Genomic DNA, 27,085 nt, shown 5'->3' on the forward strand with positions numbered 1-27,085 from the left:
AAGGTCTCAAGAAAGAAATGCAAATAATAATAATAATAATAATAATAATAATAATAATAATAATAGGACCCTTCTCCTGGCATCCTCTTTGCAGCTGCATGCTTCTATTGTTGTCTGCCCTCCGTCTGCACCCATTGCCTGTTTGTCTGCCTGGCATCGGAAAGCTAAAGGATGATGGGAGTGGCTTGTGGGCCAGAGATATGATGATGGGGATGATTGCAGAGAGAGGGGGTTGCAAGGCTTTCCTTTGGCCTCCGCTAACAAATGGCCATCCCTGACCCATTTCTGCAAGATACAGCCCTGTTTCTCCTTCCCAAATGGCATCTCCTGCACTGACTCTTGCTTTCCGGCCCTTTAAGAGGCAGTGACCCAAAAGGCCTTGTCTACAATAGAATCAGGAGCAAAACTATGGATAGAAAAAGGTGCTGTGGCAGGAAAACTATGGATAGAAAAAGGTGCTGTGGCAGGAAAAGGCCAGATTCTTCACCCAAATGACAGATATCAAGGTCAACACTGCTTTCCTACTGATGATTATTGTTATCATCATCATCATCTATCTATCTATCTATCTATCTATCTATCATCTATCTATCTATCTATCTATCTATCTATCATCTATCTATCTATCTATCTATCTATCTATCTATCTATCTATCTATCTATCTAAATGCTCTGTGAATAATGTATACCTTAAAAACAAAAGAACCAATGAACAAAATCACACCAAATTTGGCAACAAAACGTCTCACTACACAAGGAGTGACCATCACTCAAAAAATTATGATTTTGTCATTTGGGAGTTGTAGTTGCTGGGATTTATAGTTCACCTACAATCAAAGAGCACTCTGAACTCCACCAACGATGGAATTGAACCAAACTTGGCACACAGAACTCCCTTGACCAACAGAAAATACTGGAAGGGTTTAGAGGGCATTGACCTTGAGTTTGGGAGTTCTAGTTCACCTCCATCCAGAGAGCACTGTGGACTCAAACAATGATGGATCTGGACCAAACTTGGCACAAGCACTCAATACGCCCAAATATGAACACAGATGGAGTTTGGGGGGGGGGGGGGAATAGACCTTGACATTTGGGAGTTGTAGTTACTGGGATTTATAGTTCACCTACAAGCAAAGAGTGTTCTGAACCCCACCAACGACAGAATTGGGGCAAACTTCCCACTCAGAACCCTCATGACCAACAGAAAATACTCAAGGCCATCCAGTCCAACTCTCTTCTCCACGGCAAGAAAATGTAATCAAAGCTCTCCTGACAAAGAGCCATCCAACCATAGATATAGATAGATAGATATGATTCACCCACAGAGAGATATAGTACCATAGATTTGAAAGGGACCCTTAAAGGACAATGATATGTTGCATGTTCCAGGGTGGGCAAACCAGACAATCTCCACATCAACACTGAGAAAGAAAAAGCAAGAAATACTGTTTACCCACAAGCATAAAGACATTACCTATATTAGAAACCAACACTTTCTCATTACTTTATTTTCCAGCTCACGAGACTGGGCCACAGCGACACCTGGCAGGGGACCGCTAGTTATTATTATTTTTATTACATTTATGTTTATTTACACCCCACTTTTTTCTCTCTGCAAGGAGACTCAAAACTGCTGCTTCATTATGATGATTCTTAAAAGAGACCCCACAACCTCTGAGGATGCTTGCCATAGATGCAGGTGAAACGTCAGGAGAGAATGCTTCTAGAGCATGGCCATATAGCCCGAAAGACCTACAACAACCCAGTGATTCCAGCCATGAAAGCCTTATTATCATTGCTATTTATTGGGTTGCTGTGAGTTTTCCAGGCTATATAGCCATGTTCCAGAAGCATTCTCGCCTGACCTTTTGCCCACATCTATGCCAGGCATTCTCAAAGGTTGTGAGGCCTGTTGGAAACTAGGACAATTAGGTTTATCTATCTGTTAAATGTCCAGAATGGGAGAAATAACTCTTGTCTGTTAGAGGCAAGTTTGAATGTTGCAATTGGCCATCTTGATTAGCACTCAATGGCCTTGCAGCTTTGAAGTCTGGCTGCTTCCTGTATATATGTATTATATAGCAGGGGAGGGTCCTTCCCATCATACGGTTCTTGAAGTGAGTGCCTATCCTATCCTTGTTGTTTTTGTTACTCTTATAAGATAGATAAAATAGTAATATATGTGTGTATGTATTGAATGGCCTTGCAGCTTCAAAGCCTGGCTGCTTCCTTCCTGGGGGAATCCTCCCAAAAAAGATTTCCAGCTGACATCTCCCAACAAAGGATTCCCCCCAGGCAAGAAGCAGCCAGGTTTTGAAGCTGCAAGGACATTCAATACTATTGAATGACATAGTTACTTGGGGTGGCTTGTAGGGTATTTGCAATGTAACCATACACACGGTGCAATGAAAATACATTCAATAGTATTGAATGGCCTTGCAGCTTCAAAACCTGGCTGCTTCTTGCCTGGGGGGAATCCTTTGTTGGGAGATGTCAGCTGGAAATCTTTTTTGGGAGGATTCCCCCAGGAAGGAAGCAGCCAGGCTTTGAAGCTGCAAGGCCATTCAATACTATTGAATGTATTTTCATTGCACCGTGTGTATGGTTACATTGCAAATACCCTACAAGCCACCCCAAGTCACTTTTGGGAGATGGTGGTGGGGTAAAATAAATTTCGATGTTGTTATGGTTGTTGTTATTATTATTAATCAATCAAGGTGGCCAATTGCAAAGCCTCCCAACAAAGGATTCCCCCAGTCAGGAAGCAACCAGATGTTGAAGCTGCAAGGCTATTCAGTGCTAATCAAGGTGGCCAATGGTAACCAAATCATAAATCAGACAGCATATAACTAAGCATAAACCTTATACTACTTTAAATTTTATACATATTATAATACACTACTATTATATATATATATTATAATAGTAACAACAACAACAACAACCAGCACCACCCTTGCCTTTCTAGGATAGGCATCCAGGTCAAGAGCAGTATGATGGGAAGGACTCTCCTCTTCTATACAATACACACACAGATATATATATATAGATATATATACACACACACACACACACACACAATATATATATATAGAGAGAGAGAGAGTGAGAGTAAATATTGTTGTTGTTGTTGTTGTTGTTGTGGGATCACAAGCCAGAAAATGTTACAGAAAATGAACACATCAAGCTACTCTGAGACTTCTGGATTCCGACTGAGAGAGTTTTGGAGCACAATACTCCTGACCTCACAATTGTGTTAAAAAGCTAAGTATGGATTGTTGATGTTGCAATCCCTGTCGACAGCAGGATTGAAGAGAAACAACTGGAACAGCTGACACAATATGAGGATTTAAAGATTGCACTGCAAAGACTCTGGCACAAACCAGTCAAGGTGGTCTCAGTGGTGATCGGCACACTGGGTGCAGTGCCTCAAGACCTTGGCCTGCACTTAAACACAATCGGCGCTGACAAAATTACCATCTGCCAGCTGCAAAAGGCCACCTTAGTGGGATCTGCACGCATTATTCGCCAATGCATCACACAGTCCCAGACACTTGGGAAGGGTCTGACATGTGATCCAATTCATGGGTCTGGTCAAATCAGTGGCCTAAAATGCAGAGCGTCAACAGAAGCTTGCATAAAGAAAGCTCACCCAATACAAGAAGAAGAGAGAGGAGATAGGAAGGAAGAGGAGAGGAAAAAGGAGAGGAGGCTGACTTGCGAGAAACATGCCGGCCAATGTTCCTGATTGATCTGAAGCTGCTTTCTGGGTCCTTGAAAGGCCCACAATGCAGGGAACCCAGCTTTTCCCAAAGAAAACCCACCCAATGCAAAGAGAAGAAAGGAGGAGAGAAGGAAGGAGGGAGAGAAGAGCAGGCTGGCCTGGGAAAAACATGCTGGTCAATGTTCCTGATTGAGCTGAAGCTGCTTTCTGGATCCATGAAAGGCCCACAATGCAGGGAACCCAGCCTTTCCCAAAGAAAACCCACCCAATGCAAGAAGAAGAGAGAGAAGAGGGGGAGAGAAGAAGAGGGAGACAAGAAGAGAAGGCTACCTTGGGAGAAACATCCTGGTAAATTGTCCTAATGGATCTGAAACTGCTTTTTGGATCCTTGAAAGGCCCAAATGGAGGGAACCCAGACTTTCTCAAAGCAAAACCACCCAATGCAAGAGGAAGAGAGAGGAGAAGGAAGAGAAGAGGAGGGAGAGAATAGAAAGGAGACAGGAAGAGGAGGCTGCCTTGGGAGAAACATCCTGGTCAATGTCCCTGATTGATCTGAAGCTGCTTTCTGGGTCTAGTTGAAGCAACGGCCTAAAATGCAGAGTCCCAAACAGACCCTTGCATAAAGCAAACCCACCCAATAAAAAGAGAAGAGAGGAGGAGAGAAGGAAGAAGAGAGAGGACGGAGAGAAGAAGAGGAGGCTGCCTTGGGAGAAACATGCCGGTCAATGTTCCTGATTGAGCTGAAGCTGCTTTCTGGGTCCTTGAAAGGCCCACAATGCAAGGAACCCGGCATTTCCCAAAGAAAACCCACCCAATGCAAGAAGAAGAGAGAGGAGAAGGAAGAGAAGAGGAGGGAGAGAAAAAGAGGGAGACAAGAAGAGGAATCATAGAATCCTAGAGTTGGAAGAGACCTCATGGGCCATCCAGTCCAACCCCATTCTGCCAAGAAGCAGGAATATTGCATTCAAAGCACCCCTGACAGATGGCCACCCAGCCTCTGTTTAAAAGCTTCCAAAGATGGAGCCTCCACCACACTCCGGGGCAGAGAGTTCCACTGCTGAACAGCTCTCACTATTAGGAAGTTCTTCCTCATGTTCAGATGGAATCTCCGCTCTTGTAGTTTGAAGCCATTGTTCCATTGTGTCCTAGTCTCCAGGGAAGCAGAAAGGAAGCTTGCTCCCTCCTCCTCCCTGTGGCTTCCTCTCACATATTTATACATGGCTATCATGTCTCCTCTCAGCCTTCTCTTCTTCAGGCTAAAAATGCCCAGCTCCTTAAGCCGCTCCTCATAGGGCTTGTTCTCCAGACCCTTGATCATTTTAGTCGCCCTCCTCTGGACACATTCCAGCTTGTCAATCTTCCTCTTCAATTGTGGTGCCCAGAATTGGACACAATATTCCAGGTGTGGTCTAACCAAAGCAGAATAGAGCATGGGGAGCATGACTTCCTTAGATCTAGACACTAGGCTCCTCTTGATGCAGGCCAAAATCCCATTAGCTTTTTTTGCCGCCACATCACATTCCTGGCTCATGTTTAACTTGTTGTCCACAAGGACTCCAAGATCTTTTTCACACGTACTGCTCTCGAGCCAGGCCTCATCATCCCCCATCCTGTATCTTTGCAATTCATTTTTTTCTGCCTAAGGAGAAGGAAAAGAGGGGAAGGAATAGAAGAAGAGGGATAGAAGAAGAGGAGGCTGGCCTGGGAGAAACGTGTCGGTCAATGTTCCTGACTGATCTGAAGCTGCTTTCTGTGTCTGGTCAAATCAGTGGCCTAAAATGCAGAGCCCCAACAAAACCTTGCATAAAGCAAACCCACCCAATGCAAGAAGAAGAAAGAGAAGATGGGAAGGACGAGAAGAGGTAAGAGAAGAGGAGGCTGGCCTGGGGAAAACATCCTGGTAAATGGTCCTAATGGATCTGAAGCTGCTTTCTGGGTCTTTGAAAGGCCCACAATGCAGGGAACCCACCCAATGCAAGAGGAAGAGAGAGGAGAAGGAAGAGAAGAGGAGGGAGACAAGAAGAGGAGGTTGCCTTGGGAGAAACATACCAGTCAATGTCCCTGATTGATCTGAAGTTGCTTTCTGGGTCTGGTCGAAGCAGTGGCCTAAAATGCAGAGCCCCAACAGAACCTTGCATAAAACAAACCCACCCAATGCAAGAAGAAGAAAGAGAAGATGGGAAGGAAGAGAAGAGGAAAGAGAAGAGGAGGCTGGCCTGGGAGAAACATCCTGGTCAAGGTTCCTAATTGATCCGAAGCCACTTTCTGGGTCCTTGAAAGGCCCACAATGCAGGGAACCCAGCCTTTCTCAAAGAAAACCCACCCAATGCAAGTAGAAGAGAGAGAAGGAGAGGGAGAAAAGAAGAGGGAGACAAGAGGAGGCTCCCTTGGGAGAAACATCCTGGTAAATGTCCCTAATTGATCTGAAGCTGCTTTCTGGGTCCTTGAGGAGGAATCGAGGAAACCAAGCTTTTCTCAAAGCTAACCCACCCAAAGCAAGTAGAAGAGAGAGAAGAGGAGGGAGACAAGATGAGGGAGACAAGAAGAGGAGACTGCCTTGGGAAAAACATCCTGGTAAATGGTCCTAATTGATCCAAAGCTGCTTTCTGGGTCCTTGAAAGGCCCACAATGGAGGAAACCAAGCTTTTCTCAAAGCAAACCCACCCAATGTAAGTAGAAGAGAGAGAAGAGGAGGGAGACAAGAAGAGGAGGCTGCTTTGGGAAAAGCATCCTGGTAAATGACCCTAATTGATCTGAAGCTGTTTTCTGGGTCCTTGAGGAGGAATGGAGGAAACCAAGCTTTTCTCAAAGCAAACCCACCCAATGCAAGTAGAAGAGAGAGAAGAAGAGGGAGACAAGAAGAGGGAGACAAGAAGAGGAGGCTGCCTTGGGAAAAACATCCTGGTAAATGGTCCTAATTGATCCGAAGCTGCTTTCTGGGTCCTTGAAAGGCCCACAATGGAGGAAACCAAGCTTTTCTCAAAGCAAACCCACCCAATGCAAGTAGAAGAGAGAGAAGAAGAGGGAGACAAGAAGAGGGAGACAAGAAGAGGAGGCTGCCTTGGGAAAAACATCCTGGTAAATGGTCCTAATTGATCCGAAGCTGCTTTCTGGGTCCTTGAAAGGCCCACAATGGAGGAAACCAAGCTTTTCTCAAAGCAAACCCACCCAATGCAAGTAGAAGAGAGAGAAGAAGAGGGAGACAAGAAGAGGGAGACAAGAAGAGGAGGCTGCCTTGGGAAAAACATCCTGGTAAATGGTCCTAATTGATCCGAAGCTGCTTTCTGGGTCCTTGAAAGGCCCACAATGGAGGAAACCAAGCTTTTCTCAAAGCAAACCCACCCAATGCAAGTAGAAGAGAGAGAAGAAGAGGGAGACAAGAAGAGGGAGACAAGAAGAGGAGGCTGCCTTGGGAAAAACATCCTGGTAAATGGTCCTAATTGATCCGAAGCTGCTTTCTGGGTCCTTGAAAGGCCCACAATGGAGGAAACCAAGCTTTTCTCAAAGCAAACCCACCCAAAGCAAGTAGAAGAGAGAGAAGAGGAGGGAGACAAGAAGAGGAGGCTCCCTTGGGAGAAACATCCTGGTCAATGGTTCTGATTGATCTGAAGGCTGCTTTCTGGGTCCTTGAAAGGTCCACAATACAGGGAACCCAGCCTCAAAGCAAACCCACCCAATGCAAGAAGAAGGGAGAGGAGAAGAAAGAGAAGAGGAGACTGCCTTGGGAGAAACATGCTGGTCCACGTTCCTGATTGATCTGAAGCTGCTGTCTGGGTCTGGTCAAAGCAATGGCCTAAAAAGCAGAGCCCCAAAGAGACTCTTGCCTAGAGCAAACCCACCCAGTGCAAGGAGAAGATAGAGGAGGAGGGAAGGAAGAGAAGAGGATAGAGAAGAGGAGGCTGCCTTGGGAGAAACATCTTGGTAAATGGCCCTAATTGATCTGAAGCTGCTTTCTGGGTCCTTGAAAGGCCCACAATGGAGGAAACCAAGCTTTTCTCAGAGCAAACCCACCCAATGCAAGAAGAAGGGAGAGGAGAAGAAAGAGAAGAGGAGACTGCCTTGGGAGAAACATGCTGGTCCATGTTCCTGATAGATCTGAAGCTGCTTTCTGGGTCTGGTCAAAGCAATGGCCTAAATGGCCAAGCCCTAAAGAGACCCTTGCATAGAGCAAACCCACCCAATGCAAGAAGAAGAGAGAGGAGGAGGGAAGGAAGAGAAGAGGACAGAGAAGAGCAGGTTGCCTTGGGAAAAACATCCTGGTCAATGTTTCTAATTGATCTGAAGGCTGCTTTCTGGGTCCTTGAAAGGCCCACAATGGAGGAAACCAAGCTTTTCTCAAAGCAAACCAACCCAATGCAAGAAGAAGGGAGAGGAGAAGAAAGAGAATAGGAGACTGCCTTGGGAGAAACATCCTGGTTCATGTTCCTGAATGAGCTGAAGCTGCTGTCTGGATCTGGTCAAACCAGTGGCCTAAAACCAAGCCCTAAAGAGACCCTTGCCTAGAGCAAACCCACCCAATGCAAAGAGAAGAGAGGAGGAGAGAAGGAAGAAGAGAGAGGAGGGAGACAAGAAGAGGAGGCTGCCTTGGGAGAAACATGCTGGTCAATGTCCCTGATTGGGCTGAATCTGCTGTCTGGGTCTAGTTAGTCGAGGCAATGGCCTAAAAGGCAGAGCCCCAAAGAGACCCTTGCCTAGAGCAAACCCACCCAATGCAAGGAGAAGAGAGAGGAGGAGGGAAGGAAAAGGAGGGAGAGAAGAGGAGAAACATGCCGGCAATTGATCCCGATGGAGCGGATGCTGCTTTCCGGGTCCAGGAGAAGCCCTGCCCCACCAGGCTGAACCCCAAACCCTTCGGAACCGAGCCTGACTCCAAGCTGAACCCCAAAGAGACCCTTGCCTCATGCAGACCCACCTACAGCAAGAAGGAGGGAGAGGAGAAGAGGAGGAGGAGGAAGAGGCTTCCCTGGGAGGCCAAGGCCGGCCTCCTGACCCCAATGGCTGCTTTGCAGACCTGTCAGAGGCCGGGGAGGAGAGGAAGGAGCCTGGGCCGGGTCGAGACTGGACCCCCCCATCCCGGAGGAGACCCCAAAAGGCGGGGAGGGGGCTACAGAGAAGGAAAGGGAGAAGCAGAGAGAGAGAGAGATGCCCAAGCCTGCTTGGCTGCGCCACTGCCTTACCCCAGCTGTTCCTCTCCGTGCGAGGCTTCGCCATCCTGGCCTCTTCCTCCTCCTCTTCCTCGGGGTGGGGGTCCTTCAAGGAAGGAGGGAGGGAGGGAGAAAGGGAGGGGGTCTCTTCTTGGCTCAGCTCCGCCGCATCGGGAGGCGCCTTCCTCCTCCTCTTCTCCTTCTTCTCCCTCCTCCTCCTTCTTCTCTGCTGCGCGCCCCCGGGAAGCACCTGCCCAGGGAGGGGCTCGGGAGCGCGCCTCCCAGCTGGCCCCGCCCAGCACAGGAAGGGAGGGGGCCAGGCAAGAGAGGAGGGGGCTCTACAAAGCAAACCCACCCAATGCAAGGGATGTCAACAGGGAGGGAAGGAGGAACAAGGCAAGGCGCAAATCTAGGAGGATGAAAGGCTTTGGCTTTGGGAGCAGCCCATAGGGAAGGGGTCTCTCCGGCCTCCAAAAGGACCCCAAGGTGAACCCCACTCATCCTATTGCCTTTGGCAGTGATGCAGTATTGCACTATTGCACAGGGAGGAATCTTGCAGACCTCCAAGTGCACCCCAAGATGAACCCCAGTCAATAGTGGGATGCAGCAGTTCCCAAAGCTAACAGGATAGAATAGTTTTATTGTCATTGTACATTGCACTTAAATGCCTTCCCCAGCACACACCACCAAAACAACACACCCATCCCTTCACACTGCGCAGAAAGGGGCCTCGTAGGCTTCCAGGGAAGGGGTCTCACAGGCCCCTGAATGCACCCCAAGATGAACACTAGTCAATAGTGTGATTGATATAGCTGCTCCCAAAGCCAATATGATAGAACAGGATAGAATAACTTTATTGTCATTGTACATTGCACTTAAATGCCTTCCCCATCACACACCGCCAAAACAACACACCCATCCTTGGGCAGTCTGATCACTATTGCACAGGAAGGGGTCTTGCAGACCTCCAAGTGCACCCCAAGATGAACACAAGTCAGTAGTGTGATGTGGCTGCTCCCAAAGCCAATAGGATAGAATAACTTTATTGTAATTGTACATTGCACTTAAATGCCTTCCCAGCACACATCACCAAAACAACACGCCCATCCTTGGGCAGTCTGATCACTATTGCACAGGAAGGGGTCTCGCAGCCCCTGAATACGCCCCAAGATGAACACCAGTCAATAAGATAGAACAGGATAGAATAACTTTATTGTCATTGTACATTGCACTTAAATGCCTTCCCCAGCAAATATCGCCAAAACAACACACCCATTCCTTCACATGGTGCAGGAAGGGGTCTCTTAGGCCTCCAAATGGAGTCCAAGATGAACACCAGGCAATAGTGTGATGTGGCCACTCCCCAAAGTCAATAGGATAGAACAGTGTTCTGGGGATAGAACAGTGTTCTGTGCCTTCCCCAGCACACATCACCAAAACTACACACCCGTCCTTGGGCAGTCTGATCACCATTGCACAAAAAGGGGTCTCACAGGCTTCCAAATGCACCCCAAGATGACCACCAGTCAATAGTGGGATGTGGCTGCTCCCAAAGCCAATAGGATAGAATAGACTACAACAGCTTTATTGTCGTTGTACATTGCACTTAAAAGCCTTTCGCAGCATACGTCACCAAAACAACACACCCATCCCTCCACATTGCTCAAGAAGGGATCTCGAAGGCCTCCGAATGAACACACCCATCCTTGGACATTCTAGTCACTATTTCACAGGAAGGGGTCTTAATGGACGCCAAAATGAACCTGAGTTAATAGTGTGCTGCAGCAGCTCCCAAATCCAATAGGATAGAATATCTTAATTGTCATTGTACATTGCACTTAAATGCCTTCCCCAGCACTCACCACCAAAACAACACACCCATCCCTTCACATTGCGCAGGAAGGGATCTCGCAGGCCTCCAAATGCACCCCAAGATGAACCCCAGTCAATAGTGGGATGCAGCAGTCCCCAAAGCTAACAGGATATAATAGTTTTATTGTCATTGTACATTGCACTTAAATGCCTTCCACAGCACACCTCACCAATCCCTTCACATTGCTCAGGAAGGGATCTCGCAGGCCTCCGAAAGGACCCCAAGATGAACACCAGTCAATAGTGTGATGTGGCCACTCCCCAAAGCCAATAGGATAGAATAGAAGAACTTTATTGTCATTGTACATTGCACTAAATGCCTTCCCCAGCACACACCACCAAAACAACGCTCCCGTCCTTGGACAGCTTGATCTCTTTTTCACAGGAAGGAGTCACCCAGGCCTCCAAATGCACCCCAAGATGAACCCCAGTCAATAGTGTGATGCAGCAGTTCCCAAAGTCAATAGGATAGAATAGTTTTATTGTCATTGTACATTGCACTTAAATGGCTTCCCCAACACACACCACCAAAACAACACATCCATCCCTTCACATTGTGCAGGAAGGGGTCTTGCAGGCCTCCAAATGCACCCCAAGATGAACCCCAGTCAATAGTGTGATGCAGCAGTCCCCAAAGTCAATAGGATAGAATAGTTTTATTGTCATTGTACATTGCACTTAAATGCCTTCCCCAGAACACGTCACCGAAACAACACAACCATCCCTTCACATGGCACAGGAAGGGGTCTCCCAGGCTTCCAAATGGACCGCAAGATGAACACCAGTCAATAGTGTGATGTGGCCACTCCCCAAAGCCACTTTATTATAATTGTACATTGCACGAAATGCCTTCCCCAGCACACACCACCAAAACAACGCTCCCGTCCTTGGACAGTCTGATCACTATTGCACAGGAAGGGGTCTCGCAGGCCCCTGAATGCACCCCAAGATGAACACCAGTCAGTAGTGTGATGTGGCCACTCCCCAAAGCCAATAAGATAGAACAGGATAGAAGAATAACTTTATTGTAATTGTACGTTGCACTTAAATGCCTTTCCCAGCACACCTCACCAAAACAACACACCCATCCCTTCACATTGTGCAGGATGGGGTCTCGCAGGCCTCCAAATGGACCCCAAGATGAACCCCAGTCAATAGTGTGATGCAGCAGTCCTCAAAGCCAATCTAATAGTCTTCTTGTCATTGTACATTGAACTTCAATGCCTTCCCCAGCACACATCACCAAAACAACACACCCATCCCTCCACATTGCTCAGGATCTCGCAGGCCTCCAAATGCACCCCAAGATGAACCCCAGTCAATAGTGTGATGCAGCAGTTCCCAAAGCCAATAGAATAGAATAGTTTTATTATCATTGTACATTGCACTTAAATGCCTTCCACAATACACCTCACCAAAACAACACACCCATCCCTTCACATTGTGCAGGAAGGGGTCCCCCAGGCTTCCAGATGGACCCCAAGATGAACACCAGTCAATAGTGTGATGTGGCCACTCCCCAAAGCCAATAGGATAGAATAGAAGAACTTTATTGTCATTGTACATTGCACTAAATGCCTTCCCCAGCACACACCACCAAAACAACGCCCCCGTCCTTGGACAGTTTGATCTCTATTGCACAGGAAGGAGTCACCCAGGCCTCCAAATGCACCCCAAGATGAACCCCAGTCAATAGTGTGATGCAGCAGTTCCCAAAGCCAATAGAATAGTTTTGTTGTCATTGTACATTGCACTTAAATGTACAACGACAGTAAAGCACACCTCACCAAAACAACACACCCATCCCTCCACATTGCTCAGGAAGGGATCTCGCAGGCCTCCAAATGGACCCCAAAATGAACACCAGTCAATAGTGTGATGCGGCCACTCCCAAAGCCAATAGGATAGAATAGAAGAGCTATATTGTCATTGTACATTGAGCAACACAATTAAATGCCTTCCCCAGCACACATCACCAAAACAACACACCCATCCTTGGACTTTCTAATCACTATTGCACAGGAAAGGGTCTCGCTGGCTTCCAAATGGACCCCAAGATGAACATGTCAATAGTGTGATGTGGCCGCTCCCAAAACCAATAGGATAGAATAGAATAGCTTTATTGTCATTGCGCAATTCAATGCCTTCCCCAACACATACCACCAAAACAACACATCCATCCTAGGGCATTTGAATCACTATTGCACAAGAAGGGGTCCCGCAGGCCTCCAAGTGGACCCCAAGATGAACTCGAGTCAATAGTGTGATGTGGCCACTCCCAAAGCCAATAGGGTAGAATATTGTTGTTGTACAAGACAATTAAATGCCTTCCGCAGCACACATCACCAAAACAGCACACCTATCCTCAATGCACAGCCCTGTGATATCCTGGTGTTGAGAGTGAATTGGTATGATCACCTAATCTCACCCTCTGGGACTGTCCGGACAAGAAGTCCATAATTAAGGAACAGAGTGAATATGACATCCAAGATCCATAAGTTTAGACACCAGTCTATGTGAGGGAATTGTGTTAAATGTGGAACTTGATGCTAGGCAGCATCAGTAAGAGTCTAGTGTCTAGAACAGGCCTCCTATGTTTGCATAGTCAAAGACAATGACTCTTTAAGTTAAAAAAGTTAAATAGCCAATCTGTTCTGGTATCGATGAGGCTCAAACAGGTCTGAGCTGAATGGCAGAGGTAATCTAAACAAGCAAATAATGGATAACCAAATAGAGCCTTTTCCTTTTCAACTATGTGCCAGACCTGCAGGGTCTCCTTCCTCCCAACAAGCCTGATCGACTTAACGGAAAGGGATTGTGAGTATGAATGATGAGTGTATGTGAGTGAATGCTGGTTGTATGTGATGTTTCTCTGGACCATCCTCCCAAAAATCGGGTGCCCTGACAAATTTGTGAACATCTTGATGAAATCATGGTGGAATTTAAAAGGGTCTGGTCCTGAAGGATAGATCCTGCGGACCCACCAAAAAGGGCTCGCTACTATGGTGAGCAAAGAGAAGCCCAATTTAAAAGGTTTTTCCTAAATTCCCAAAAGAAATCTCACCAAAGTTGAAGGAAGCGCCACCGAGATGATTTTATTGCGATTCAGCTGAAAAGGATGCAAAGCAGCAATATTTCGCCAAGTTAAGCATACAGTGTACAAAAAGAAAGGCCTTTTTATTCATAAAACAAAGCTGCCAGGTTTGAATCTCCCATTCCCCGCTCACCTGCCAGCTCGACGATGATTGGCTGGTGCTCTTCAGCTGGGAGGAGGCTTGGCCTTCTCCTGAGCGCCTCGGCTAATCGCTGGGCTTCTGCTGCCTCGGCGTCCTGACGAATCAGGAGAGAGGGAGGTGGGACAAGAGGAAACAATGCATTCTTGAGTGGATTATGAAGATTAGGAAATGTCCAAGTGACCAGCGAGTCCTAAGGGCCCGCAAGCCAGTCTGGCTATTGTCACTGAGTGGTTGCAATAAACATTGAATCCAGATTTTTCCAGTGCTGAGACATAGGAACAATGGGGGAACTTTGGTGGAAGTTTCGATGAGAAAAAAGTTGAATGGGTGACAGATTAGGACGGGGTGCGGCTTTCCGAAGGCCTCCTCCGTCCTATTGAGATATGATCAAAATGCCAAGTGACAGCTTCCTCTGGGGGGCCAACTCCGAGGCCAGAGGTCACGATCCTTTGTTATTGTCCATGCAAATAGCGTCTTTTGATAAGGGTATTTTCCAACTGAGGATTTCCTCCTTTCCAGGGTCACAGGGGTGGCTTCTTATATTTTTATACATTTTTTCAATAAATAGGAATTGGGCAAAAGGGTCAGGAAAAGGTCAGGCACACAGGGAGAAATATAGAAATATAGAAATCATGATATAGAAAACATACCCACTTATCCTTCCCACCTAGGGCTGGTCAATTCGTTTCGTTAATTCGTAATTCGTTAAAAAATTTGTTATTTTTTGAATTACGAAACGATTACAAAACATTTTTTTTAACCTGGAAGTGTTTTTAAATATCGAAACGGCAGGCGCCAAAAAATTTTGTATTTTCGTCCATTTCGGAAATACGTAAGATGGCCGCCTGCCGATGCTTGCTGAGAGGGGCGAGCGAGAGGGGCGAGCGAGCGGCGAGCGAGAGGGGCGGAAGCACTCTCTCCTGACATTTCACCCACATCTATGGCAGGCATCCTCAGAGGTTGTGAGGTCTGTTGGAAACTAGGCAAGTGGGGTTGATATATCTGTGGAATAATGTTCAGGGTGGGAGGAAGAACTCTTGTCTGCTGGAGCGAGAGGGGCGAGCGAGCGGCGAGCGAGAGGGCCCGCCAGAGTGAGTGCCTGCCTTCCCTCCTTAATAATAATTAATAATAATTAATCCCTATTCTACTAAATTAATAATTAAATTTAAAAAATATTTTAAAATATTGAAAAAAAAGGGCGCCATCTTTACAAAATGTTTTGTAAATATTTACGAAATTTCGTAAATACCGAAACTTTTTTTTGGAAAAGTTTTGTAATTATTTTAAATATCGAAACAAAAAAAACCCCCAATTACAAATCGATTTTAGAAACAAATTTTTGCGTTGTTACCCAGGCCTATTAAATCCCACCAGAGTCCCATAGAAGTTCAAGAGAGCACATAAGTGTAAAGGGAGGTGGTTTCTCAGTAATAAATGTGCTACCTTCTGCTATATATGAAACCTAGGGCATAAAAACTTGATTAAATGTACACACTATCTAACATGGGAAGGGTCCTTGTTGTTGTTCGTGTCTTGGCAAATTGACCAAGGCATAATCCTTATTACCCAGTCTGGTATCCTTGTCCTTAGCAAAACTATAAGTTACTATCTTTTATGGGGGAGGGGGTCATGTTCGACTTCACTGAGGCTCCTCCATCATTATTTATTTATCGTGTCAGGAGCAAACCAAAAAGTGCTGAGACATAGGATTGCACTTTTTAACAAGCAAACAAAACACAAAATTTGCAAGTTTGGTAGTTGATTAAATGTCCTTTGACCAGTATCTGGCCCCTTGGAGTGCCTCTGGTGTTGGTATAAGGAGGGCCTCCATTGTGCACGTAGCAGGGCTCAAGTTGCATTGCAGTAGGTAGGTGGTCAGTGGTTTGCTCTTCTCCGCACTCGCATGTCGTGGATTCCACTTTGTAGCCCCATTTCTTAAGGTTGGCTCTGCATCTCGTGGTGCCAGAGCGCAGTCTGTTCAGCGCCTTCCAAGTCGCCCAGTCTTCTGTGTGCCCAGGGGGCAGTCTCTCATTTGGTATCAGCCATTGGTTAAGGTTCTGGGTTTGAGCCTGCCACTTTTGGACTCTCGCTTGCTGAGGTGTTCCATCGAGTGTCTCTGTAGATCTTAGAAAACTATTTCTTGATTTGAGTCATTGATGTACTGGTTGATACCCCAACAGTGGATGAGCTGGAGATGTCACTGCCTTGGTCCTTTCACTATTGGCTGCTACTTGATGTCATCCATGATGACATGATGGCAACAGTCTTGGACAGCAGTGGCTCCCAAAGTGACCCATTTAAGGTGGAATCAGGTGTCAAACAGGGATGTGTTATTTCCCCAATCTTATTTTCCATCTTCACCACTATGATACTTTATCTTGTTGATGGGAAGCTTCCCACCGGAGTGGAAATAATCTATTGGACAGATGGCAAGCTATTTAACTTTAATAGACTGAAAGCCAAAACCAAGGTCACAACACTGTCTGTTATAGAATTCCTATATGCTGATGATAAGGTAGTCTGTGTTCATTCAGAAGAAGACATACAAGCCACTCTAAAAGCCTTTGCAGAAGCATACAAAAAGCTTGACCTAAAATCAAAGTGCTCGTTCTGGAAAAGGCACCAGCCAATCCTTCTGCAATGCCAGAAATACAGCTTAATGGTGTAATGTTAGAAAACGTGGACCCTTTCCGCTACCCTGGCAGCCACCTCTCCACAAAAGTCAACATCGGCACTAAAATACAACACTGCCTGAGCTCTGCAAGTGCAGCATTTTCCCTAATGAATCAGAGAGTATTTGAGGATCAGGACATTCATACAGAGACCAAGGTGCTTGTTTATAAAGCTACTAGTGGTCCCCTGCTACGTGTTGCTGTGGCCCAGTCTAGTGATCTGGAAAATAAAGTAATGAGAAAATGTTGGTTTTTAATATATGTAATTTCTTTCTTCTTGTGGGCAAACAGTATTTCTTGCTGTTTCTTTGCCAGTGTTGATGTGGAGATTGTCTGGTTTGCCTACTCTGGAACATGCAACATATCATTGCCCTTCTTTAGGAGTCCCTTTCAAATCTTTGATATGCATCAGTCATATACATATATGTGTGTGTGTGAATGGCTGGATGGCCCTTTGTCAGGAGGGCTTTGATTATGTTTTCTTGCCCTAGTGAAGGGAGTTGGAAGGGATGGCCTTAAGACAGCATTTCTCAATCTAGGGAGTCAAGACCCCGGGGGGGGGGGGGAGGTCAGCAGGGGGGTGTCAGAAGGGTCACCAAAAACCACAGTATGTTCTATTGGTCATGAGGGTTCTGTGTGGGAAGTTTGCCCCAATTCTGTTGTTGGTGGGGTTCAGAATGTTCCTTGATTGTAGGTGAACTATAAATCCCAAATGTCAAGTTTCTATTTTCCCCAAACTCCACCAGTGTTCACATTTGGGCATATTGAGTATTCGTGTAGAGTTTGGTCCAGATCCATCATTGTTTGAGTCCACGGTGATCTCTGGATGTAGGTGAACTACAACTCCAAAACCAAAGGACACTGCCCACCAAACCCTTCCAGTATTTTCTGTTGGTCATAGGAGAACTGTGTACCAAGTTTGGTTCAATTCCATCATTGGTGGGGTTCAGAATGCTCCTTTATTGTAGGTGAACTATAAATCCCAGTAACTACAACTCCCAAATGTCAAGGTCTATTTCCCCCAAACTCCATCTGTGTTTATATTTGGGCACATGGAGTATTTGTGCCAAGTTTGGTCCAGATCAATCATTGTTTGAGTCCACAGTTCTCTCTAGATGTAGGTGAACTACAACTCCAAAACTCAAGGTCAATGCCCACCAAACCTTTCTAGTGTGTTCTGTTGGTCAGGGGAGTCCTGTGTGCCAAGTTTGGTTCAATTCCATCGTTGGTGGAGTTCAGAATGCTCTTTGATTATAAGTTTGATTATAAGTTAAATGGACGAACCCAGAGGGTGCTCACCAATGCTTCCTCTTCATCTTGGAAAGAAGTGACAAGTGCAGTGCCGCAGGGTTCTGTCCTGGGCCCAGTCCTGATCAGGATCTTCATTAATGACTTAGATGAAGGGCTAGAAGGCATGATCATCAAGTTTGCAGACGACACCAAATTGGGAGGGAGAGCCAAGACTCCAGAGGACAGGAGCAGGATTCAAAACGATCTTGACAGATTAGAGAGATGAAGGGCCAAAACTAACAAAATTAAGTTCAACAGGGACAAATGCAAGATACTCCATTTTGGCAGGAAAAACAAAATGCAAAGATACAAAATGGGGGACAATGCCTGGCTCGAGAGCAGTATGTGTGAAAAAGATCTTGGAGTCCTCGTGGACAACAAGTGAAACATGAGCCAACAATGTGATGTGGCAGCAAAAAAAGCCAATGGGATTTTGGCCTGCATCAAGAGGAGCATAGTGTCTAGATCTAGGGAAGTCATGCTCCCCATACTCTATTCTGCCTTGGTTAGACCACACCTGGAATATTGTGTCCAATTCTGGGCACCACAATTCAAGAGAGATATTGACAAGCTGGAATGTGTCCAGAGGAGGGCGACTAAAATGATCAAGGGTCTGGAGAACAAGCCCTATGAGGAGCGGCTTAAGGAACTGAGCATGTTTAGCCTGAAGAAGAGAAGGCTGAGAGGAGGCATGATAGCCATGTATAGATATGTGAGAGGAAGCCACAGGGAGGAGGAGGGAGCAAGCTTGTTTTCTGCTTCCTTGGAGACTAGGGCACAACGGAGCAATGGCTTCAAACTACAAGAGAGGAGATTCCATCTGAACATGAGGAAGAACTTCCTGACTGTGAGAGCCGTTCATCAGTGGAACTCTCTGCCCCGGAGTGTGGTGGAGGCTCCTTCTTTGGAAGCTTTTAAACAGAGGCTGGATGGCCATCTGTCAGGGGTGATTTGAATGCAACATTCCTGCTTCTTGGCAGAATGGGGTTGGACTGGATGGCCCAGGAGGTCTCTTCCAACTTTTTGATTCTATGATTCTATGTGAACTATAAATCCCAGCAACGACAACTCCCAAATGACAAAATCATAATTTTTTGAGTGATGGTCACTCTTTGTGTTGTGATTCCATTCATTGGTTCTTTTGTTTTTAAGGTACTCATTATGCACAGAGCATTTTTATTTATATAGTCATCCCAACCCTGTTAGACGCCCGTGAAATGTGGACCATCTACAGATGTCACTCTTAACTTCTGGAATGATTCCATCAGCATTGCCCATGAAAAATCCTACAAATCTCTTGGGAAGATAGGCAGACAAATGCCAGTGATCTGGAAGAAGAAGCAAAGACCTCCAGCACTGAAGCCACAATCCTCCGCCATCAACTCTGCCAGACTGAATGCCACGTTGTCCAAATGTCCCAAGATCTCAATTTCCCAAAGCAATTACTGTACTCTCAACTCAAGAATGGCAAACGTGTGAGAACAATGATCCACTAATCTCTACAAATTAATCTGTAATTAAATGCCAGGGTCCCTTTTGTGACCGTTGAGTAGTGCCACCTGATAATCTGTATTAATCCAATCCCAGGGTCTTGCTGTGAGTCTATAGAAGGGCCCAGGGAAGGAGCGTTTGGTAGCTAATCCTTCGAATTAATCCAGACTTGAACCTCTGAATCCTTTTGGATAGAGCAATGAAATCAACTCAGAGAGTATTTAATCTGGATTCTAGAGAGAGAAGTCCTTTGTTGTATGTCTTTGCAGGTCCCGAGAAGATGTACACAATTGAAAGCCCTGGTCATGACCTTTAAAGCCCTTATACGGATCTGAAAGACTAACTGATGCAACTATGGGTGCATCTGCAGTGTTGAATTAATGTAGTTTGACACCATTTTAACTGCCATGGCTCACTGCTATGGAAACCTGGAGTTGTAGTTTGGCAAGGCACCAGCACTCTTTGGCAGAGAAGGCTAAAGACCTTACAAAACTACAGCTCCCATTCTTCCATCACATTGAGCCTGGCGGCTGAATCATAGAATCATAGAAGCAAAGAGTTGGAAGAGACCTCATGGGCCATCCAGTCCAACCCCATTCTGCCAAGAAGCAGGAATGTTGCATTCAAATCACCCCTGACAGATGGCCACCCAGCCTCTGTTTAAAAGCCTCCAAAGAAGGAGCCTCCACCACACTCCAGGGCAGAGAGTTCCACTGCTGAACGGCTCTCACAGTCAGGAAGTTCTTCCTCGTGTTCAGATGGAATCTCCTCTCTTGTAGTTTGAAGCCATTGTTCCATTGCGTCCTAGTCTCCAAGGAAGCAGAAAACAAGCTTGCTCCCTCCTCCCTGTGGCTTCCTCCCACATATTTATACATGGCTATCATATCTCCTCTCAGCCTTCTCTTCTTCAGGCTAAACATGCCCAGCTCCTTAAGCTGCTCCTCATAGGGCTTGTTCTCCAGACCCTTGATCATTTGAGTCGCCCTCCTCTGGACACATTCCAGCTTGTTGGTATCTCTCTTGAATTGTGGTGCCCAGAATTGGACACAATATTCCAGATGTGGTCTAACCAAAGCGGAATAGAGGGGTAGCATTACTTCCCTGGACCTAGACACTATGCTCCTATTGATGCAGGCCAAAATCTTATTGGCTTTTTTGCCGCCACATCACATTGTTGGCTCATGTTTAACTTCCTGTCCACGAGGACTCCAAGATCTTTTTCACACGTACTGCTCTCGAGCCAGTCATTGTCCCCCATTCTGTATCTTTGCATTTCGTTTTTCCTGCCAAAGTGGAGTATCTTGCATTTGTCCCTGTTGAACTTCATTTTGTTAGTTTTGGCCATTCATCTCTCTAATCTGTCAAGATCATTTTGAATCCTGCTCCTGTCCTCTGGACTATTGGCTATCCCTCTCAATTTGGTGTCTCTGCAAACTTGATGATCATGCCTTCTAGCCCTTCATCTAAGTCATTAATGAAGATCCTGATCAGGACTGGGCCCAGGACAGAACCCTGCGGCACTCCACTTGTCACTTCTTTCCAGGATGAAGAGGAAGCATTGGTGAGAATCACCCTCTGGGTTCGTCCATTTAACCAATTCCAGATCCACCTCACCGTAGTTTTGCCTAGCCCACATTGGACTAGTTTCCTTGCCCGAAGGTCATGGGGGACCTTGTCAAAGAAGGCCTTCCTGAAATCCAGGTACGCTCCATCCACGGCATTCCCCGCATCTACCCAGCTTGTAACTCTATTGAAAAAAAAGATCAGATGAGTCTGGCATGTCTTGTTTTGGATAAATCCATGTTGACTATTAGCGATGACCGCATTTGTTTCTAAGTGTTTGCAGACCGCTTCCTTAACAATCTTTTCCAGAATCTTGCCTGGTATCGACGTGAGGCTGACTGGACATTGGTAGTTGTTTGGGTCATCCTTTCTTCCCTTCTTGAAGATTGGGACCACATTGGCTCTCTGCATTAACCTACAGTGCAGATGCACCTTCTATCTCTTTATATCAACCTTAAGTGCATCATGTCTATGGGAGATTTGCATTTTTAAGAGGACCATGGGGAACTGTACAGTTTCTGTTGAGCCACGGCAATCCTCCCCCCCCCCCAAAATTTTTTTATAGTAAACCAAGAGACTTCAAGCAAATATTATTATTGTTTTATTTTTTATTAAAACCTTTTCTGCAGACCAGAGATGCAAAATGCTTAAGTGCTAGAGGCTTTGGAATGGACCTAGCAGGAGCTGTACCTTGCAAACTATCCAATCTAGCCCTTTCATAAAATGTATGAATGTGATGATTTTTGTATAACTTGTATCTTTTTTATGTACTGTGTCAATTCCTAAGAATATAAATGGCATGTTGTTGTTCATTCGTTCAGTCGTTTACGACTCTTCATGATCTCATGGACCAGCCCTCCAAAGAAGGAGCCTCCACCACACTCCGCGGCAGAGAGTTCCACTGCTGAACGGCTCTCACAGTCAGGAAGTGTAAGACTGTAGGTTTTTGTAGCAAATAATCACTCACAAGTCAGTATGGAAATGAATATAATTTGCTTGTTTCTCCACAGCAAAGGAAGACACTACTGCCTTTTCCCCACCACCACTTCCTTTTATACCCTCTCCCAAGTTCCAACACAAAGTCTCCAGCGCCCTCTGCTGGCTTCACAATGTCAAAATGTCAGAGAAAGAAAACTGCGGCAGCCAGGATGATCCAGCCAGGATGTCATGCAGGAAATTTATGATGTCTCCACGACGTCAGAAATTGACTCCTGACATGATTCCTCCCCTAGAAAGAAAAACATAAACACCGGCAGCATCGACCTTAACTAGGTTTCATGGGATAATTTACATGAAAACGCCTAATTAGCTGTGGCGCTCGAATATCCGCTGCCCTCACCCACTCAGAGTCATTGAAATGGCGCCACTTCACTAAATACTGCAAACTCCCACGACGTCTTCTGGAGTCTAAAATATCAGCAACCTCGAAATGTTGTTCCCCATCTACCAGAATAGGACTTGGGACCTCACCCGGCAAGTGCCACTTGGTATGGCCACACACGGGTTTCAATAAACTGCAGTGGAACACTGGATGTACCCTCTTTAAACTATGTGGCAAGGACAACTTAACTGTGACAGGGTTGATTTTCTTGATTATTTCAAAAGGACCCAAATATTTCGGCACCAATTTCTTTGATGGTTGGGTTGTCTTTAGGAATTTGGTTGACAAATAAACTTTATCTTCGATGTTAAAATCCCACTGTGGAGCCCTTTTCCTATCAGCAAACTTCTTGTAGTCCTCCCTGGACTTTTCCAATGCACTTTTAATGACTGGCCAACTTTCAGCTATCTTTTTGCTCCATTCCGAAGGGGTTTCTAATCCCTCTTGTTCCATCTTTAGCTCTGGGATTGGCACAAAGTCCTGTCCATAAACCACTTTGAACGGAGTACAACCTATAGACGCATGAAATGAGTTATTGTAACACACTTCAGCAAAAGGAAGCAACTGTTCCCAATCATCCTGTTGATAACTGACATAGCACCTTAAGAATTGCTCCAAAGATTTTTGAACTCGTTCTGTGCAGCCATCAGTCATGGGATGGAAAGCAGAGCTCAACCCTTGCTCAGTTCCCATCATGCGTAGAAAGGCCTTCCAGTACTTAGCTGTAAACTGTGATCCCCGGTCTGAGATTATCCTCTCAGGACACCCATGAAGGCGATATACATGTTGTAGCAGTAACTTTGCTAGCTGTGGTGCGCTTGGAACCTTCTTTAGCGGTACAAAATGGGCTTGTTTAGAGAATAAGTCTATAATAGTCCAGATAACTGTACATCCTTTGCTCTCAGGTAGGTCTACAATAAAATCCATCGCAACCTGTTTCCAGGGTCTAGAAGGACTGGCCACGGGTTGTAACAACCCTCTTGGTTTTCCAATCAAAGACTTTCCCCTTGCACAGGTGACACATTCTTGTACATAGCTCTTTACATCTCCCCGGATTTTTGGCCACCAAAACTGACGGGATACTAGCTGTAAAGTTTTCACAAATCCAAAGTGCCCAGCTGTTTTATGGTCATGAGACCTCTCTAATACCTTTACACGAACAGACTCCGGAACATACACCTTTTCTCTATGATACCACAGTCCATCTTTTTCCTCTAGTCCACCCCGATGCTCCGGTAGCCACAGATCAGCCTTATATCCATCTTGGAACGCTTTCAACCACCCACCTTCTAAAAACTTTCCACGGTTAGCATCTGACACCTTTCGCTGAGATTGGGACCTCGTCTGAACTACCAACCCCAGCTGCTCAGGGGTGAACACCGTTCCAACCACCTCAGGAGCTCTGCTCTCATACTGTGGCAATCTTGATAAGGCATCCGCCATGCAGTTACTTTTTCCAGGAAAGTGATTTAAGGTAAAATTAAACCTACTGAAGAACTCGGCCCATCTGACTTGTTTTGGACTCAGCCTTTGAGGAGTCTGGAGGGCCTTCAAATTTTTATGATCGGTCCAAACTTCAAAAGGGTGTTGGGCCCCTTCAAGCAAATGACGCCAGGCAAGCAATGCCCCTTTTACGGCAAACGCCTCCTTCTCCCATACTGGCCATTTTCTCTCAGTTTCTGAAAACTTTTTTGACAAATACGCACATGGCACTAGTCCTTTTTCCGGGGAAACCTGCAATAGCACTGCTCCATAAGCCACATCTGAGGCATCACAGTGTACCACAAATGGCCGCTCTGGGTCGGGATGGGCTAAGATGGGTTGCTGTGTGAATAAGGTCTTCAGCTGATCAAACGCCCGTTGACACACCTCAGTCCACGGCAGCTTGGCACCCGGGGACTTCACTTTTACAGACTCCCCCCTGCCTTTAGTTTTCAACAATTCAGTAAGGGGGCCCGCTATTTTGGCAAAGTCTTGGATAAATTGCCTATAGAAATTTGCAAACCCCAAAAAACTTTGCAACTGTCTTCTAGTTTTGGGTGCTTCCCAGTCCAATACATCCTGTACTTTATTGGGGTCCATTTCTATCCCGTCACAGGATATACGATACCCCAAATAATCCAGCCGGTCTTTGTGAAACTCACACTTTGATAACTTTGCATAAAGCTGTGCTTGTCTTAGGCTTTGTAACACTTGCTTCACTAAAGGAATGTGTTCCTCCAACGTTCGGGAATAGATTAAGATGTCATCCAAATAAACCAACACCCCCTTGTACAACAATGGGTGTAGGACCTCGTTTATCATCTGCATAAACACTCGCGGAGCTCCAGTCAAGCCAAAAGGTAACACTTTGTACTGAAATGCCCCTAGTGGACAGTTAAATGCCGTCTTCCATTCATCCCCCTTTTTTATTCTCACCCGAAAATAGGCTTCCCTTAAATCCAACTTTGTGAAGATCCTTCCCTTTGACAAATGTCCCAACATATCTTTCACTAAAGGCATAGGATATTGGTTTGAAATACATATGGCATTCAGACCCCTAAAATCGGTACAAAGTCTCAAGGTGCCATCCTTTTTTGGTCTAAACAGCACAGGGGCAGCTAATGGGGAATTTGCAGGTTCTATGAACCCTCTTGCTAGATTTTTGTCAATGAACTCACGCAGACAATCCTTCTCCCTTGGAGACATAGCATACATCTTAGGTTTTGGCAATTTAGCTTGAGGGTCTATGTTTATGGCACAATCAGTTTTCCTATGGGGAGGCAGCTGATCAGACTCCTTCTCATCAAAAACATCCAGGTACTCATGGTAAACATCCGGCACCCCACTAAATGACAGGTCTACTTTCCCTGCCACGCCTGTCAGGCTCAAACCCACTTTGCCCACAACTTTTTCTTTTTTAGTTCTTGAAATCATACAGGTTGGCGAGTAACTTCCACCATTAAAGTGTAACACCCCGCTAACCCAGTCTATCTGAGGGTTTCGACTCCTGAGCCAGTCCATACCCAAAATCACTTCGCATGATTTGATGGGGGTCACTACAAATTGTAGCAGCTCCTGATGAGACCCTAACTTCATGTTTACAAACTCAGTTTTGTACTCCACAGGGGCTCCTCCTGCTTGAGTCCCATCTAGTTGAGTAAAAGCAATGGGTCTTTCTAACTGAATCAATCGCAACCCCATCTCCGCAGCCACCCTGGGCGATATGAGACATCTTGTACACCCACAATCTAGCAACGCTGGTAACTGCCATACACACCCATTCCTCTTGTTACTCAGTTCCACCTTCAAAAACATCATCTCACAGTCTGCACTCACCAAGGGTTTCACGCCCTGTTGTGGTTGGATCTCCCGCCAAGCGTGATTTACGGAAGATCTCTGCCGTTTCCCTGTTCCTCTTCTTCTTTATCTTCATCCGTCTCAGGGTCCAGATCTCCATCTCCCCAAACATTCTCTCGGGCCATGTTGGCTTTGGTGCTGCCTTGTTTCCGAGGTGCCAGCCTTCTTCCTTTCCCATTCTCCCTTTCCAACGAGCTGGCATTTGACTTGCCCCAGCAATCAGCTGCTCGATGTCCCGGTTTTCCACAGTTGAAACAATTGAAGGACTTACTAGACCTTTCTTTGCTACTGGCACTTGGTTTAACTGCAATGTTTCTAGTAGACCCCAATCCTCTCCTGACTACAGAGGCTCTTGTCCTTCTCTTCAGCTGCTCCTTAGCACATTCCACCTTCCCAGCTAACACTGTCCATGCTAGTAAATTATCCGGATCATCCCTATGCAGGCACCAATCCAAAAGCTCAGGCCTCAAGCCATCTTTGAAGTACTCCAATTTTGTTGCGTCTGACCACTCTGGAATTTTTTCAGCCAAAGCCTTAAATTCCAGTGCATACTGAGACACTGACCGCATTCCTTGGCTCAACTGCTTGAGCTCAGCTTTGGCTTTCAGCCCCTCTAATGGATCTTGAAACCTAGCTCTTAAAGCTTCCAAAAATGTTCCCACCCGATTTAACTCAGGGGCCCTAGCTGCATGCAATCGCAATAGCCAATCTGCAGCACTGGCTTTAAGATTAGCCCCAATCATCCTTACTCGGGCTGCCTCTGAAGGAAACAAATGTCCATAATCCTGCATATAATTCTCCACATTAGTAATGAAATACGAAACTTCCTCTGGGTCCCCCTTGAATTTGACCTTCAGCTCTGCTCTCCAAGAGCCCTGGTGACCCACAGCCTCAAGGACACTCAAACCTCTTGCTGGGAGACCTCTTCCACGAGGCTCTCCTCCTCCTCCAAGATACCCTTCCAGGGTGACTCCTCTAAAGCCACTCCCTGCTGCTCCCTGAGAGGAAACTGGAGTTCCAGCTTCCATCCCTCTTGCTGGGAGACCTCTTCCACGAGGCTCTCCTCCTCCTCCAAGATTCCCTTCTGGGGTGACTCCTCTAAAGCCACTCCCTGCTGCTCCCTGAGAGGAAACTGGAGTTCCAGCTTCCATCCCTCCTCCAATGTGGAAGGACAGCTGTTGTAACATAGTCTCCATAGCAGTCAATTTTGCTTCCATCAGCCTCCACCTTTGAGGAGTTTCCTCACCTTCCTCCAAACCCTGAGACTTCACCTTCTTCCTCACAGCTCCAGTAGACCGTTCTTGAGCTTTGCTTGGGTCCCACACCAAATCTGCAGCTGCTACTGCACTTGGACCTTCAAAAGAGTAAGGTGC

The 27,085-nt window shown here is 46.1% G+C and overlaps 1 protein-coding gene across 2 annotated transcripts in view; it reads right to left on the reverse strand.

Annotated features, from left to right (window-relative positions):
* The window catches only part of ATL1 (atlastin GTPase 1), a 52,933-nt gene extending 43,788 nt beyond the window's left edge, over window positions 1-9,145 (reverse strand). Inside the window, exon 1 of one of the 2 annotated variants that reach the window (XM_060752934.2) lies at window positions 8,902-9,145. In XM_060752934.2, the coding sequence (XP_060608917.2) occupies window positions 8,902-8,935 (34 nt within the window). In that variant the 5' untranslated portion in view covers window positions 8,936-9,145. The remainder of the gene's footprint in view (window positions 1-8,901) is intronic. The other variant, XM_060752925.2, reaches the window with a different exon arrangement.
* Between the last annotated feature and the right edge of the window lie 17,940 nt (window positions 9,146-27,085).

Source organism: Anolis sagrei, chromosome 1 (genome assembly GCF_037176765.1).
Source record: "Anolis sagrei isolate rAnoSag1 chromosome 1, rAnoSag1.mat, whole genome shotgun sequence".
In the NCBI taxonomy this organism is placed as follows: domain Eukaryota; kingdom Metazoa; phylum Chordata; class Lepidosauria; order Squamata; family Dactyloidae; genus Anolis; species Anolis sagrei.